General features: G+C 59.1%; 1 protein-coding gene across 1 annotated transcript; it reads right to left on the reverse strand.

Annotated features, from left to right (window-relative positions):
- Positions 1–38: 38 nt before the first annotated feature.
- Positions 39–16408, reverse strand: MYO1F (myosin IF). The gene is made up of 28 exons (XM_075076705.1): positions 16295–16408; positions 12256–12393; positions 10185–10274; positions 9622–9716; positions 8910–8997; positions 8579–8668; positions 8291–8422; positions 8077–8211; positions 7868–8000; positions 7331–7527; positions 7116–7196; positions 6807–6893; positions 6556–6642; positions 6110–6277; positions 5949–6034; positions 5474–5555; positions 5263–5369; positions 4816–4914; positions 4598–4742; positions 3581–3695; positions 2710–2879; positions 2449–2594; positions 1977–2123; positions 1747–1895; positions 1365–1448; positions 1023–1224; positions 520–686; positions 39–428 (listed from the first exon to the last, which is right to left on the reverse strand). Exons 1-28 carry the CDS (start codon positions 16295–16297, stop codon positions 352–354), a joined length of 3300 nt encoding a protein of 1099 aa, XP_074932806.1. The 5' UTR covers positions 16298–16408; the 3' UTR covers positions 39–351.
- Between the last annotated feature and the right edge of the window lie 199 nt (positions 16409–16607).

Consider the following 16607-nt stretch of genomic DNA (forward strand, 5'->3'; position numbering starts at 1 on the left):
GTCATGGGTCCAGCAGGAGCCACAGGCCAGTACCGGGGTGGGATACAAACTCCAGACTCAGATTAACTGAGTCTGATGATTGAACATAATTATAAAACTATTTGTACACAAGAATCACTGGGTCAGTCTGTTCCCAAGGTAAGACCAAGTATCAAAGAGCTGGTCCTTGCTGCAGGGAGGCCACCATCCCATAGCTGTGGGATTTACTGGTTGGCACTGGCACAGTCCAGCAGCCAGCACAGAAACACTCGCTCAATGCCAGCATCAGTGGAGAACTGCTGCGGAGCCACCACCGGCCCTTTCAGCACGGCCTTGGTGGAGGTGGCATGGGAAGATGCTGCTGCACCTGGCTTAGATCTTCTGCACATAGTTCCCAGGGAAAAGCCCTTCCTTGCCATGCAGCCGGCCTTTCCACCAGCCAGAGATATCTGGAAAGGGGAAAAAAAGAGCTGGGTCAGGTGTGGTGCTGCCATGGGGCACAGCGGGGAGGAGATGGGCAGGGCGGGAGCCCAGCAGTACCTTCCAGCAGGATGTCAATGATGTCCCCCACGTTGAAGCTGAGCTCGTCCACATCCTGCCCGATGTACTGGTAGAGAGCCTGGCAGCGCGGCACGGCTGCCTTGGGCTGTGGCTTGGGACGTCTGGCTGGGGGCGGCCGCTGGCTCACGCTTCGCTGCCGCTGCATGCTGTGGGACCGGGAGGAACAGCATTCACACCAGAGACAGCGGGAGGGTGCAGGATGCACTGCACCCTCCTTCCCACTCTGCTCTCCCCCACCGACGTGCACTCTGTGCGTACAGCTCAGGTGGGTCCTCCCAGTGCAGGGACTGGGAGAACTGGGGTGCACAAGAGCCTGGGCGGTATTGTCCTGCCAGCAAGGCCAGATTGCCTAGATCTGGTCAGGCTGTCACTTTGTCGGACAGCTGAGCTGCTCAGAGGGGAAAGAGCATCTGCTGGGACCAGCAGCAGTGGGAGGGGAGGATGGGGTGGTGGGGAGACATAGGTGCTGGTACGGGACCTACCCAGCCACCCCCTGGTCAGGCACGTTGAGGAAATCCATGTTCTGCTCAGATGGAGGCCGTGTCTTCGGCTGGTGGGTGACATTTCGGGTGGGCAGCACTGTGGCTGGTGGCCCCCGTGCCTGCTTCTGGGATGTCATGTAGGTGTCCTGCCGAGCCTGACCATCGCTGCGCGGGAACTGGGGCGCCCCATTCCTGCAAGTGCCTGGAAGACCCGATCCGGGGATGGTGCATTACAGGGAGCCCACGCTCAGCCAGCACCCCCCCAGGAGCTCAGCATTGGCTGGATCCAGGCTGGGGTCCCCCCTCCCCGGCAACCCCCCCCTTCAGCACTGCCCTCCTCACCTCTGGGTGCCGGTGGGGCACTTCGGGATGGCACCGGACACCTGCTGCGACCTCTGCTCTGCGTTTCCCCCTTCCTCGTGGGCTCTGGGGGGACATGAGTCCCCCATTAGGTGATGGTCCTTAGAACCAGCTGGGGGCAGGGGGGCTCCCCTGCAGTGGCCCCAACCACCCTTTTCCCTGAAACACCCCGTGCTGCCCCATCACCCACACAGAAGCAGGTGGTTCCCGGGTGAAACGCAAACCCCGCGGGGTTGGGGTACACGCTGGCTCACCCTGATGTCCCCAGGCCTCTGGTAGTTCCCTGCGGCCCTGGTACTTCTGTCCGTGTCCCATCCACACACCCCCCCGCCCCCCGCCATCCCCCCGGTGCCCCAGAACTCACTGGCATTCCTGGGGAGCCCATCCCCAATGCTGACTGTAAGGGTTTTGCCTCCAGCTTTGAGGGTGGCCACATCACCCTGTCCTCTGATGAAGGTGACGTTGCGGGTGCCGCCACCACCCCAGCCCTCCTTCTTCACCCGGAACTGTAGTCTGGGGGAGAGAAAGGAGCCATGAGACCATGGGCATGGGACCCCGTGCTGCTTTGTCACCTCTCCCAGCCTCCATCCTTACGTGTCCTTGAAGGAGAGGCACAGCTTGGTGCGGGTGAGCTCCTCATAGCGTTTGCACAGCAGGCTGATCAGCTCCGTCTTGAAGATGGACTCCAAGAAATTGTCGGCATTATTCTCGTGGAGGATGAAGAAATCATCCTGCCTGGTGCTGGGGGAGCAATGACGGTGTGGGGGCATCAGTGGGGGCAAGGCTGGTGCCAGCTGGCACTGAGCAGGGAGCTGGAAGACCCTGTTGGGCCTGGATCCACCCCGAGGAAATTTGGAGGGAGATTTAGCTGGAAACCCCCCTGGACTCAAAGCCTCATCTGCAAAGTGCTGTGCAGGGAGCCTTCTCCCCATGGCCCAATGCCCTGCTGCCTCCACGGGCGAGGGGCCAGGGCCAAGCGGGGGGACACTGGAGCATGGGGAGGCTGGTGGAACTCATGGGTGAACACACAGGCTCCCCACCGTGAAGGCCATGCTAAGGGACGCACCTCAGTGAGATGCCACTCACTGCCTGGAGCTCCACCTTCTTCTTGAGCACCTCCTTGATCTGCCCCTTCTCAGGACCTTTCTTCACTTTCTCCCGCCCAATCAGGTAGAAGTACTTGGGGGTGAGGATGAAGTCCCGCTTGATGGGCTGGGAAAGGACAGGAACAGGGTGTGAGGGGGTGTTTTTGGGGGGCATGACCCCCCCCACATCCCACTCAAGAGCAGGCACCACAAACCACAGATTGGCCTGTCCCTCCACGTACCTTGAACCTCCGGTCATACTTAGTGATGGAGTCGGCAAAGTCTATCCGCTCCCTCTTGGCCAGGAACTGGCGCAGCTCTGGCCTCTCCTCCATGCCCAGATAATCACCCACAAAATTCCTGTTAATGCTGTTTCTCCTCCGCTCTTTGAAGTTGTAGAGGATGTTGGAGGCTGTGCAGGACCCCGAAGCGATGCAGGTTGGACAGGGCTCTGCACCGACGGCTCAGCCCTCAGCTCAGCCCTTGGCCCCTGCCTGCCCGCCCTCCCAAACCGGCCATGGGAACTCTGGGAGCCATCACATGGACTGTGGCAGCAAGAAGTGGGGCTCATTTTATGCCACAGGAGGAATCTGAGCTGCTTGAACTTGGCTGGCTTCAAAACCCATTAACTGCCCTCAAAAAAAATGAGCTGTGGGAAGGAAGGAGGCAGGGAAGGAGGAACCCAGCTGTTTTCTGGGTTTTCCCCCCTTGATTTTTCACTGCATGCTTGGGAGGGTGGGAAAACACTGCAATGGGGTCTGGTGGTGACCACTGGCCTTTCCCATTCCTCTGCAAATGCTGACTCAACTACTCCTCTCCATCTCAGGGCAGTCAATGAAATGCAGAGTGAGACATCAAGAGGCTCCGATTTCTGTCCTATTTCCTATTTCTGTCCCCTCCCAGGGCTGGAAAAAGAAGCAAGAAATCCGCACCCTCCTTTAAGATGTGGGAAAAGACCCTGGGCATCACATAGGCCGGTCCCTCCTCACTCCTCTCCTAGTTAGAACCACAACTGCGACTCTCCTGGCACTCTGGCAGCTGGGCTTTCCCCAGCAACAGGCACCTTAAAAGGGATGCTGGGTTGTCAGTGTCCTTGTCCTCACCCAGCCTTACCCTCCTCTCGCATCTGCTCATACTTCCGGATGGCGATGTGCCGGCGCCAGGCCTTCTGGATCACCCGGGCAAAGCCGTCGAATTTCCGCTCCCGCATCTCTTCGAGGAGGAAGAGCTGGGGGGACATGGGGTGCTGAGCCTGGCTGGCCAGAGGCCCCTCAGCACCCGTGCTGCATTGCTTCTTCTGCACATTGGCACCCTAAACCTGCCCCAGCATTGCCCAAAGCAATGCTCGGCTGTGTGTGGTGTCCCCTGGAGATGCTGGAGCAGCATCTGCTCTCGTCCCCTGGAGCAGCATCCCCTGGAGAAGGCCCTGGGGGTGCTGGCTGACAGCCGGCTGTGCATGAGCCAGCAGTGCCCAGGTGGCCAAGGAGGCCACCAGCCCCTGGGCTTGTGTCAGCACTGGTGTGGCCAGCAGGAGCCGGGCAGGGATGGGGCCCCTGTGCTCGGCCCTGGGGAGGCCCCACCTCAAATGCTGGGCTCAGGTTTGGGCCCCTCGGGACAAGAAGGACATTGAGGTGCTGGAGCGTGTCCAGAGAAGGGCAGCGGGGCTGGGGCAGGGTCTGGAGCACAAGTGTGCTGGGGGGCGGCTGAGGGGGCTGGGGGGGTTTAGCCTGGAGAAGGGGAGGCTGAGGGGAGCCCTTCTCGCTCTCTGCAGCTGCCTGAGAGGGGCTGGAGTGAGGGGGGGGCTGGTCTCTGCTCCCAAGGCACCAGTGACAGGACAAGAGGGAACGGCCTCAAGCTGCGTCAGGGGAGGTTTAGATTGGAGATTAGGGAAAATTTAATTACTCAAAGAGTGGTGAGGCATTGGCAGAGGCTGCCCAGAGAGGTGGGGGAGTCACCATCCCTGGGGGCGTTCAAAACACAGGCAGACGTGGCACTTCAGGGCATGGCTTAGGAGGCCTGGGGGTTTTAGGGTGAGGGTTGGACTTCATGTTCTAGAGGTCTTTTCCAACCTTAATGATTCTATGGTTCTATGCTGGGTTGCAGGGCAAGGGGCAGAGCCAGGCCACCTACCGATTCAGGGTTCTTGACAAACACCTTACTCCGACCCATCTGGTACTGGTCCGGGTCCATGTTGACGGAGCGCAGCAAGTGCTGCACCCCTTGCTTCTCGTCCCCCCGCCACGACGGCCATGTCTCGGGTGTGAGGATGGCATAGCTGCTGGGACAGGCGCTGTGAGTCATGGCCATGCTGCAGGGATCCGCCATCCCCTGTCCCAGAGGTCACTCACCGTTGCAGGAATTTGTGGAAGAGGCGGCGGTAGGCGAAACCTGCCCGGCGCACCCGGATGTTCTCCTTCAGCCCCAGGTACTCGACTTGGTGCTTCACCCTGTGGAGCCGGGAGGGCCTTGCTCAGCATGGGATGGCAGGTTGGTGGGGGAATTGCCCAGACCCCTCAGCCACTGCTTTGCACAGGGATGCCCTCAGCTATGCATGCATGAGAGCTTCTTGGGGCTCAGCTGGAGCCTCTGGGTGATGCATGTAGAAAGGCGTGTGTCCCCACATGCTTCTCAGCACCCACCTCATGCTCCCCTAGATGTGTGGGCAGCACAGAGGGACCAGCCCACGGGTGCAGTTTTTGGAGGAAAGTCAGTTCTGGCCACATGTCCATGGCCAGGCCCAATTCCCTGGGCTCTGTGGGCTGACTGATGTGTTGTGATGGGCCTCTGTACTGTACCTGCTCTCCTCCCAGTCCCGGGGTTTCTTGGTCTCGTTGGGCTTGATGCAGCGGATGTAGTGTGGCGTGCACTTCATTAGCGTGTTCACCAGGTCGTTAGCCTGTTTCTGTTGCAGGGATCGACCTCTGTAGCGTTAAAGGTGTTGGTAGGAGCCCATCACCCTGCTGCTGCCCCAGAGGCATCTACTGTCCTGCAGCCTCTGGGACGTACCTTGATTTTGGAGCCCGCGGTGGTCGGTCGTCCCTTTTTGTCAGAATCAAGCTTTTCTGGGAAAAGCATCCGGATGAAACCACTGAAAGGCAGGTGACAGTCCCCAGGTGAGAGCCGCCAGGCACCCCAGGCTCAGCAGGCGCTGAGCTGGAACCAGCTCCAGCTCTGCTTTCTGCTGCTGAGAAATCCTGCACCATGGCTAGGCCTGTACCCCTCAGCTGCCCCCAGACCGAGTAGGATCAGTGCTGGTGGGTAAGCACCCCTCTTCCCAGCCCTGCAGCCCCTGGGTGCCAATGTGCTCAACAGGCGGATGCCCCTGGTGCCTGTGGGGCATTGCAGGACACTGAGCACCTCGAGGTATGGCTTGCGCAGAGGCCAGATCAGCAAAGCTTTATGGCCTGGATGTTAAGGATGCTGCCTTCTGCCCCAACCCTTTTGGGCTGGAGCCTGGGACCACAGCACTGCCAGGACTCACTATTCGCTGCTCTGCATGAGCTCAATCAAGTCGGTGAAGAGCACGTCCCGGTTGCGCTCGCAGAAGCCATTCACGTCGTAGGAGACCTGGGGGCAGGAGGGGAGCTCAGACCCGCACCGCTGTGGCCAGGGCCGCGGGGAGCAAGATGTGGGGTGCCATACCTTGCCTGCATAGTGGTGGATGATGAAGCCCGAGCTCCAGCTGTTGAAGTGCTCGTGGGTGCCCACGGCCGCCTGCAGCTTCTGCAGCAGGGTCTGGTCTGCTCCCTCGCCAGTGGCGTGCATGGTGGCACAGACATCATCCAGGACACTCATGATCCCAGGGGGGTTCTGGGAGAGGGTGAGTGAAGCCATGGGTGTTCAAAGGCTGTGGGCAGGGCCCAGTCCCATGTCTGGCTGTGCTCAAGTGCCCCATGCTGGTCAAAGATGCTTCATGCTGAACCACAGCTTAGGTTAAGGAAGCAGAGCTGCTGTTCTCCAAGGATGCTCGCTGGCAAGGCCAACTTCTGCTGCTCATCCTCAACAGCACCCAGCCCACCTGGCATCCCCCTCCGTGGGTGCCTTGGCTCCCTGAGAAAGCCTTTCCCAGAGGAGGGGACCTCACTCACCAGCTTGTTCTCTATCAGGTCGCACACCACCTTGTTGTTGAAGTACTGGATCTGGGTCCACTTGATCCCCTCCTGCACGTATTCCTCCTGGGAAAGCACAGGGAGAGCCGGGCGGGCCCCCACCCCATGGGATATGCTGCAGCCCCTCTGCTCTGGCCATGGTGCCAGGACTGGCTGGCAGCAGGGGTGCAGGGTGCAGGAATAGGGTGCTGGCACAGCCCCACAGGCCCCCCAGCCAAGCCCCCCCATACCTGCTCTGCCTTCAGGGTCAGCTCTATGAAGATCTGCTGCAGCTTCTCATTCACAAAGTTAATGCAGAATTGCTCAAAGCCATTTTTCTGCAAAAGGACAAAAGATGAAAGAGAAGATGGGGCTGAGTTGGCTTCTGCTCCTCTCACTGACACTGGGGGGACCCCAAACAGCAGAGCCTTTGGGTGCTGCTCCAGGGACCCTTCTTAGGGCCATCGACTGCTATCAGCACCCTGCTCCAGCTGCCCTCCTTGCTGTGGGAGCAGGGAAGGACATTACCCAGCTGGGATCCTACAGCAAAGCACACATACCTGGAATATTTCAAAGCCGTAGATGTCCAGCACCCCGATGCTGTACTCCTCATATGGCTTCTGCATAGCCCGGTTGATAGACTGCAGGGAGAGATGGAATGAGCCACCTTCATCAGGGGGTGTAGGGCAGTGGGGCCAGCTGCACGGGGGAGCGGATGGTGACCATCCTCTCCACGCTGTGGCCACACTTGGCCCAGCCCACCAGGACCACACACCTCCACGAGAAAGTCAAAGATGCGTGCGTAGAGCCCCTTGGCCAGGGCGTCCCGGGTGTAAGCTGCCTGCTCCACATTGAGGGTGACGGTGATGGACTCAGAGCGGCCGCCCCACTTGCTGTCCATTTTCCTGCTGGTGACCTTCTCGTTGAGGCGGTCCTGGTCGATCCCCAGCAGGTAGGCAGGGAAGGCCAGGGCTGGGCAGAGTCAGGGGGTTGGTCAGGGCTGCCTGTAGCCACTGCTGGACCCCCGGCCAAGTGCAAAGGACAGCAGCAGTACAGCGACCAGGCATGTGGGACTTGTTCCTCCCTCTGCTACTGCAAGCAACACCTGGCATCCATCCCCTTGCTAATTAAGCTCTGGTTGTGCTGTTTGCTCGCTGTCTCAGTTTCCCTGTGTCTAACATGGGGAAGATGCTGTCACTGCCTGTCTCCTCTGCCAGGGGGTTTGCGCTACAGAGAGTTTGCAATTCATTGCCAAGGGTCTCTGCGAGTGTTCCCACTTGTCCCCCTGGAGCAGGGGGAGCCTACTACTCACAGTCAGCATTTTCCACCCGAGCGTAGTTGCCTTCCTCCCGAAAGCTGATGTTTCCCAGGTGAAGGATCCCTGCCACAATCTGCAGCACCAGCTGCTGGTCCTCGCCTCTGATGCCGATGACCTGCATGGCATTCTGGGGGCGTGGGGAGCCCATCAGCCCCTGCCCAGCCCCAGCTGGCTTTGGGGACTCCCCCCTCCCACGCACTCACCATGGTCTCATGGAAGTCACTGCGGTCATCCGTGCCCTCCACCTGGTACGTGTCTGACTGGTTCAGGTAGTAGTAATAATCCAGGCTCATGATGCCCAGGTTCTGCCGCTGCTCTTGCGATGCCCCTTCGATGAGCTGGGAGAGAAACGGGAGTGGTGGTTACCCAGCCCCTGGCCCCCACAGCAGCCTGGCCAGCTCTGTGTCCCCCCCATACCTGATAGTAGATGTGGAAATTCCTCTCGCCCTCATTCTGGCTCACCACTCGTGACTTCTCCAGCAGGAAGTTGGAGATCTTCCCCCCATCAGGTTCTCCGCCCCGGCTGAACTGGATCTCGAAGTATTTCCCCTGCCCCAGCAAAACTCCTGCTCAGAGTCCAGCTGTTGGGACCCCTCAGTCCCTCCAGCCCTGGCTTCTCCCCACCTTCTCCCACCATGCTGGGAGCATTGCTGGGACGGATCCCGGACACGGTACTGACCCTCTGCACCTGCCCTGGTGACTTACAAAGCGGCTGGAGTTGTTGTTCCGGACAGTTTTGGCATTTCCAAAGGCTTCCAGCAGTGGGTTGGACTGCAGGATGATGTCCTTCACATGCTGGGGGCAGAGGAGGGAGAGGGCTGAATGGGGGGGCTGCACGCACGCACCCCACTGCAGCAGCCCTGCCTCAGGGCTGGGGACAGACCTGGGGCTTTGGGTGTCCCCAACCCCAGAGCCAGGGCTGCTCCATGTGCCACCATCAGATGGGGGGAGCAGGGGGCTGGGGTGGTGGGGAGCAGTTGGGAGGTGAAGAGATGAGGGGTGGTGCATGGGGTTGGGGGCAGGGGGGAAGCCATACCTGCACTTTCTCGCCACCCCCAGACACTTTGGAGATGTAGCCCATGATGTATTTTGCTGCCACTGTTTTCCCAGCTCCGCTTTCTCCGCTGTGCAAATGGCAAAGCAGGTGAGATGTGAAATGGGCCCACCAGTGTCACCTGCCTTAGGGCGCTTCAGGGTGGGGTGTTGGAGGAGCAGGGCTGGGGGGTGATGCGGGCTGTAGCCTCCCTCCTGCCACGTATTCTGAGTGTGTGGCAGTGCTAACGCAGGGATGGGGCTGCCTGGGTGCTCTGGGGGTGCTCTCAGATATAACCAAGACCAGAGCAAGGCTGAGCAAGGAACTGCTCCTGGAGGATATGTTGGATTTCTTGTTGCTGGATTTTGGAGGGGAGGAGGGAGACTTGGAAGCCTCAAGGGGAAGTCTCTGGCCTTGCCCCATATCCTGGCCATTTCTTTTGCAACAGTCAGCCGGAAGAACGTGTTGCACAAGGCTCGGTCCCTGCGTGGGACAACCCGGGCACAGCCCTGGCTGGTGCTTATGGCCCAGGATGCCAGGGTCCCTCCAGGCACCCCCACCTGCTGGGTCCCCCAGGACCCACCACTGGGCTGCAGCTGCCTCTTGCTGCTGCCCAGCTGCTATGTTTAGCCAGAACACCCCCAGGGTGTGGGGGAAGGTGTGATGGGGGCAGCTGGCCCCAGACCGGTGGCCTCAGGTCCCCAGTGCGCCCTACCTTATGATGACGCACTGGTTCTCCCCATCAATCAGCATGTTGCGGTACATGTTGTCGGTCAGGGCGTAGATATGGGGGGGATTTTCATACTGAGCCTAAACGGGGGACAAGGACAACGGTGCTGACCACAGAGCAGCCATCAACCCCCCACAATGAGCCCCCTCCCCAAACCCCCTTAACTCTGCCCAAGGCAGCGGCACATAGCAGGGATGGGGAATTAATCTCTTGCCACAAATGTGAGCTAATCAGCAGCATGCCAGATGTTTTGTTGACTCTCCCCTCCTTGGGAAGCTTGTTGTGACAGAGCTAGTCACTCAGGCTGGATTTACCATGTTTGGGTTGCTTTGGTGTGTATTTATGAGCTGAATTTCCCAGGAGTGTGGATCTGCTCTTGAGTCCTATTACCGACTCTCCATCAATGTGTTGGGGAGCACCAAACCCTGCAGCACCGAAAGGGCTAGGGAGGATGGGGACACTCATGGGACAACCCCCAGGTGTTTCACATGGAATTAAACCCCGTGAATGCCTGGCCAACCCTGCCAGCGAGCACGCAGCAGCCTCACCGCCCCCTGGTACATCTCGATCTCCCGGTCAGTGAAATATGGCATCTGCTTGAAGGGGTTGACGGAGATGAGCACCGGCCCGATGTAGGTCTGAGCAGCAGGTTAAGGTCCATGTGTCCTTTCCCATATGCCCCCTTCCTTGCCCCACTTGCTGCCTTGAGAGGCAGCGTCAGGGTGAGCAATGGCAGGAAGGTGGTTGTGGGAAGTCCCTGCCTCTTCCTGGAAGCTCTACCAGGAATACAATGAGGGTTTCCAGCTCAGGTGCAGGCAGAGCTGCTACCATGTGTGGTGGTCTCCCAGCCACAGGGCCTCAGTGCTTTGCTCCCTCTGCCCCGGGGCATCCCCCGCAGTGTGACCAGCACAAGGTTACAGCAGGAGCTCAGAGAACCTCAGCTCCCCAGCCTCTGGCTGAGGTTCACCTCCCAAAGTGGCATTTCCAGCATCCTGCAGTCTCCCAGCATTTGGCTTCTGCTTAGTTGCTCATGCTCCATCCACAGCTTTTGCAGCAGGAAACCATCTCCATTTTACAGCCAGGGAAAATGAGGCACAGAGAGGGGAAAAACTGCCGGCTCCTGCCTTTCCCTGGCCACCCAGCCACTCTGCCTCCCTCAGCCCCTGCCTGCAGCATTCCGGAGTCACCCGGGTGTGGGCAGGGAATGGAAAAGCAGAGAACTGCACGTAGAAGTGATGCAGCAGCAGGATGGGGATGAGCCTCCAGCACCCCAGGGCAGGTGTTGGGGAGATGGAGGTCAAGGGTGGAGTGGAGCCAGCAGGGTTACACCAAGCCCTCAATGTGTTATTTTTGGCCCACCTGACAGCAGAGATGGGGGAAGAACAGCCGAAGGGCAGGAATAGAGGGGCTCTTCTGGGAAATGCAGAAGCACTGGGCATTGAGTCATGGCTAGATGGTGGCCCTGCGTGCAGCAGCAGCAAAGAAAAAGGAAGAGGCTATGTGGGGTATTTTTTCCTCCGGAAAAAAAGAAGTGCCAACCCCAAACCCAACCCCAAAACACACTTAAAGCCTCAGGGCTGCCAAAAAAGCAGGGAGGATGGCTGCGTCACCACCGGCCCGGGACAGAGCATCGCCTTGTAAGGACAGAGCCGCATCTTCAGGGAAACCACAGCCACTTACAGTGATGTAAGCAAGTGCCTCAGTCCCATGCTCAGCCCTGCCACCTGAGACCCCACCATGCCCTGCTCCGCATGGCAGGGATTTTGTCCTCTTCCCCACCAGTGCTGGCCACCCACCAGAGCTGGGGTGCAGGGTGCCGGGGGTGCTGAGCCAGCTGCATCCCCAAGCAGGTGTGGGGGTGAGCAAGGCAAAGGCTCAGCATTTGAATCATGGTTGTGGGAACAGCCTCCCATACACACTGCGGACCTGAGAGTGGCTGAGCATCATCCACGGTGCTCAGCAGCGTCAACCCTTTGACAGGAGCCCACAATTGCAAAAGCCTCTGGGCTGGGGGATGGCACAGTGCGGGCAATACTGGGCAGGGTGGGAACTTTGCACCCTGTGCTGGCCTGATGGTGTCCCATGTGGGCTGACATCAGTGTGGTTGAAGGGTGGCACTGCCTCCTTGTGTCTGCAGGAATGCTGCTGCTCCATCTGGGGTTTGCTTGGATTTGCTGTGGGTGCAGAGCAGCCAGGGCATGCTGTGGGCATTGGCGGGTTGGGTGACAGCAACAGGGGAAAATGGCCACTAATGCCACGGGGGTCCAGCCCCTTGGCATAGGCAGGCGGGTCTCCAATGTGCAGGAGCAGCGGGAGACAGCAAACGAGGGGCTTTGCTCAGTGCTCTTTGCTCAGGGCTTTGTGGCTGCAAATGAAGGACCAAAGTGGGTCCTGAGGCACGGCAGGATGGGGGTCACCATTGCAGTGTCTCTGCTGAGTGCAACTCAGCTAGGGAATGGTGGCATTCCCTCAGCCATTCCCAATCTTGTCCTGCCACAGTGTGGGGATGGGTCACTCTGCAAGCATTGGGGAAGCCCCAGTTTGGCCCATGCCCTGGCAAAGCTTTGGAGCACAGCCCTGCCACTCCTTGGCCCTGTCCTGCTGCCCTGGGAAGGATACAAAGATGTAATCATCCATAAAACGCTTCTTGAGGTTCTCCACGATGGCCTCCTCGGAGATCTTGGAGAGAAGGACCATGTCGTCCACGCCGCTCTGCTTGACATTGTGGCTCTGCCAGTGGAAGCGCTCCTTGCTGCCCTGTGGGGAGAGGGCCACAGCAACTGCACCAGGGCCACCACTCATGGGACTGGGGCTCCTGGCCTGGATCTGGCCCCAGTCTCCCCTGAGCTGTTGGTAGCTATAACTGGCCCCTGCCACAGCTGTGCACCTTTGGATGGTGCAAAGAGGGATGTTCTGGCCACGCTGGGAACTTACAAAGCTCAAAAACCCAGCGCTGCCGCACCTGGGCTTGCCCCATCCCTCTGGCTGGATCCTGCCTTACCGCAGGTCTGGCACTCCGGAGAGGAGCACATGGGGTACTGACAGGCCGCGGGCATGTTTGTAATGTCAGCCGTGCTCGTTATGGAGGTAGCAAAGGACTAACAAAGCAATTACTGCACTAGCTGTGCTTCTGAGTCAAAGGGGCAGCATAAATAACCCAGGGGAAGAGCAAAAATTGCAGCTGGTAGGGGCTTCCCCAGCACTGCACATCCCATGTGCCCCCGTATCTCTTTTGCACCAGGGCAGACGTGCAACTGTGTAATCACCCTTTCCTCCCTGCCTGGGCACACGCCAGCACCTGCTTTCCAGCCACCCCGCAACTCACCCAGCTCTGTCCTCAGGGGCCCTTGAGGTAGCAGAAAAACTGTGGGCTGCGATTTAAGCCCCTGAGGGGCTAAATAGAGCCCTGGGCTGGGAGAGGAGGGTAGGATTTCACCGTGCAAAAAGAAAATTACTCAAAAGCCCCTTGTTCTCGATGCTGCAGCGGAAACACGCTGAATGCAGCCATGGTGCCATGTGGGCCCCAGCACAGTGCCTGGGAGGGAACACCCCATCTGGACCTGTCTGAGGCTCCTCTGCACCCGTCCTATGGCCCCCGCAGTTCCGCTTTCACCCCAGTGCTCCCGGCACCGATTTCACTTCTCCCCCATCGTCCCCAGCCTCTTACACTTTCCATTTCCCTTTTCTCCTCTTCCCCTTTTGCTTTATTTTCCTGTTGGCTTTCAAGATTTCAGGCCTCCAGACCCTGATGCCTTTGCACCCTCCCGCCTGCCTGCAGCCCCTCGCACCCACCCTCAGGTGCTCGGCGCAAGCCAGCACCGTCATGATGGGGGATGGAGGGACTGTCATGGAGCGTGGAGGAGCTCAGCAGCATCGTGCTGCTCCCAGGGCTGCCTCCCTCCCCGCTGGGCTGCTGAGTTTTGCAACCTATCCATGCCTCCCCAAACCCCAAGTGCAACTCAAGCCCCCATAGCCAGTGGGGAGGGGTGTTTGGCTTCATTGTCCCACCACTTTCCCTTGGGATGCATAGACCTGGGTCAGCTCAGGGAGTCCAGGGGGGATCGGGGCTCCTCACACAGCCTGAAACTGTGCGGGAGGCTTCTCCTCTTCCTCCTGTTTGTTGCTTATGTGCCTTTTTCTTGCCTTCCCCTCCTCTTCCCCCCCTCCACTCTAATAAGTCTGTAGAAATGCCACTCAGAAAAACGCAGGGGGCTCAGTCACCCGCTCCAGGTGACTGCGCTGCCAGCCGGGGAGCTGCCCGTGACCCCCAGAGCTGTCCAGCTTCAACCCAACCCGGCCAAAATCTTGTGCTTCAAGTAGAGAGGAGTGGGTCGGGAGGAGCCCACGGGCACCCCGACACCTCAGTTCCCTGTCCCCTGCCTCCAACACCCTGAGCCCTCTGGCACTGGCACCCTGGGCTTACATGGCTGGTTATGGCACCAAATTAAGGCAAGTACAAGCATTTCCTGCAACTCAGTGCTTTTGAGCTGACACCCGGAGTTTCTCCTTCAGTCAAACAACTACTCAGAGCTGTCAGTGGCAAGCGCATGCCTTCATGACACCTCCTCTTCCTCCAGGCTCAGGTTAGGTGCTTTCCTGGCTCAGCTGAGGCACTTGATGCAGCACAGCTGCAGGGAAAACACCAGCTCACTTTAAATGAAGTTTTTGTCCCGGATATCTGCAGGGCTGTGGTTGTTCCTGCCCTGTTTCTGGGAGCACAGTATGGCTGGCTTTCCTCAGTATGTCCTGAGGGGTGGTAAAGGAGGTTTGTGGGGCAAGGGCTTGCTAAGCTGGGTAACAGCCTTGTGCGCAGATGAAGAGGAAGGATGATTCTCAAAACCATGTCATTGCCTGAGCTCAGTGCCCAGCCAGCCCTAGCTGGACGGAGGCTACAGGCAGCATCCCTGCAGGGAGCCGGGGCACAAACTGAATTTGCTTTCAGAGGTTTGGAGCAGCAGGGCCTCAGTCCCCTCCTCCCTTCCAGGGATGATTAAGAGAGCAGTAGCTTGACAGCTGTTGCTGTGGGGGTCACCACGGAAGTGGACTGATGGGTGGCCTGGACCAAATGCCTCTGTGAGGCCACTCAAGCTGAGTGGGGAGCAGCTTTCAGCAGCCCTTGGCCCAGGCTTCCAGGTGCAGTTTGCAGTCACTTTGCACAAGTGGCTTTGCTCTGCCAGTGGCCCCTTGCATGATGGGTGCATGCATGGGGATGCCCATCAGGACTCCTGAGAGCACCAGAGCTGAGAGCTGTGGGATGGGGACCATCACCACCACAACCATCACCTTTGCCCAGGGCTGCACATGCATCTGGTGCTCACGATAGGATCTCTGAGGCGGGGAGGGGGGTGGCCCTGTAGATTGCAAAACATCATCTGTTTTTCTTCAGAGCTCAGGTCTGAGCCACCAAAAAACCCTGCAAGCCCTGAGCAGGAGGCAATACAGACCAAGGTGGCACCTTTACTTCTGAGAGAGACAACACCTTAAAACCACCGGAAGCCTCGAGAAGAGCTTGAGGTGTTGCATTGCTGTCACAACCCCGCCAGCTCCCAGGCACAGGCAGCCTGTGGGGATGGGGCATTTACCCCAGCATTTTGGAGATGGAGGCTGGCCCCAGAGCTGGGGCCTGGCAGGGGTCGGGGTCATGGACGTGCAGCTCCATGGCCCTTCGTGAAGCCACAAAACCTCTTTAGGTCTTGGGTGGTGGTGGGGAGGTGTCTTTGTGTTTGTCTTGTAGGGGACAGCATCTGCGCAGCCTCTCAGAGGTGGCAGCCGTGACCACGGTTGAAGAAGGCTCTGTTTCAGCCTGCCACAGTCCCCTTCCTAGCTGTGTGGAAATGTCTGGGGACAGCATCACTCTGAGACATGGAGGGAGCAGAGCCGCAGGCTGAAGGATGTGGCTGTGGTCACACTGTGCAGACTCTTAGTCCATGCCTGAGCATCTCCCTAATTTTGAGAGTGTTCATCTTCCTCTTCAGCCTCCAGATCAACTTGCAGCTCTGGTCGTGCCCTTTAAGCAGCCCTGTGCCCTGCCCTTGGCCCCCGTTCCCCACATGTGCCAAGGTACACGGTCTGACCCTGGGCACCAGCACCCAGAGCATCCTTCCCAGCTTGAGGTGGCCTGGGGAGTATGGCTTCCCCTGGCAGCCCCTGTGCCACCACGCTGTCCTCTGCCTGCACCATGCTTTGCCCACACCCTGCAGGCACCATGAGCGCTGAAACCAGAAGTGCCAGTGGGAAGTTAGGCCAAGAGGAACAGTAGGGTTCTCCTGTGGGTACCACACCGGTGCCGGCAAAATCAAAACCACTTGGTGTTGGCTCAGCCTCACTGCCTGGTGCCCTCCATCCTGCCTGGGTCAGTGCTTCTGGGGGTACCGACCCTGCACCCAGCACCTGGCACCCATCCCCAGCTGCTCCCCACACTGTGCCCTGCGCCAATGCCTCACTGAGCCCCAGCTCCACTCCCTGTCCACAAGCCTGGGCAGCACCATCCCCTCTCCAATGGGGACGTTGGGTGGGCTCCTGGCACCTCTCAGAAAGCAGCAGCAAGGTACCATAATGGGTGCAGGAGAGGAGAGGGCTAAGACAGCCCTGAGGTGGCAGGAAAAGAGGGTGAAATCCCAGAGTGGGGGAGCCCAGCAAGGGCCCTGCTTGCACTCACCATGGTGTCCCTGCGTCTTGCTCCCAGGGAAGGGGCGCTCAGGGCTTCTGTCACCAAGGGCCTGGATCCATCTCAAAGCGCGTTGCTTTTGTGTTTCTGCTGCAACTACAAATTGCAACTAATTCTTTTTTCCCTCCTCCCACTTCCTCATTTCGTGCCTATTTGTGGGGGGTGGGGAGGACGAGGGCGGCTCTCTGCTGTCAGGGGACCTTGGGGTGGCCCTGTGCACTCTGATCCCACCTCTGCTGCAGATAGGTGCTGCTGGTGCCAGGGGGTCATCAATCTGGGTAAGCAGGTAGGTGCTGGGTGGAGT

The sequence above is a fragment of the Phalacrocorax aristotelis genome, chromosome W, assembly GCF_949628215.1.
Source record: "Phalacrocorax aristotelis chromosome W, bGulAri2.1, whole genome shotgun sequence".
NCBI classification, from domain to species: domain Eukaryota; kingdom Metazoa; phylum Chordata; class Aves; order Suliformes; family Phalacrocoracidae; genus Phalacrocorax; species Phalacrocorax aristotelis.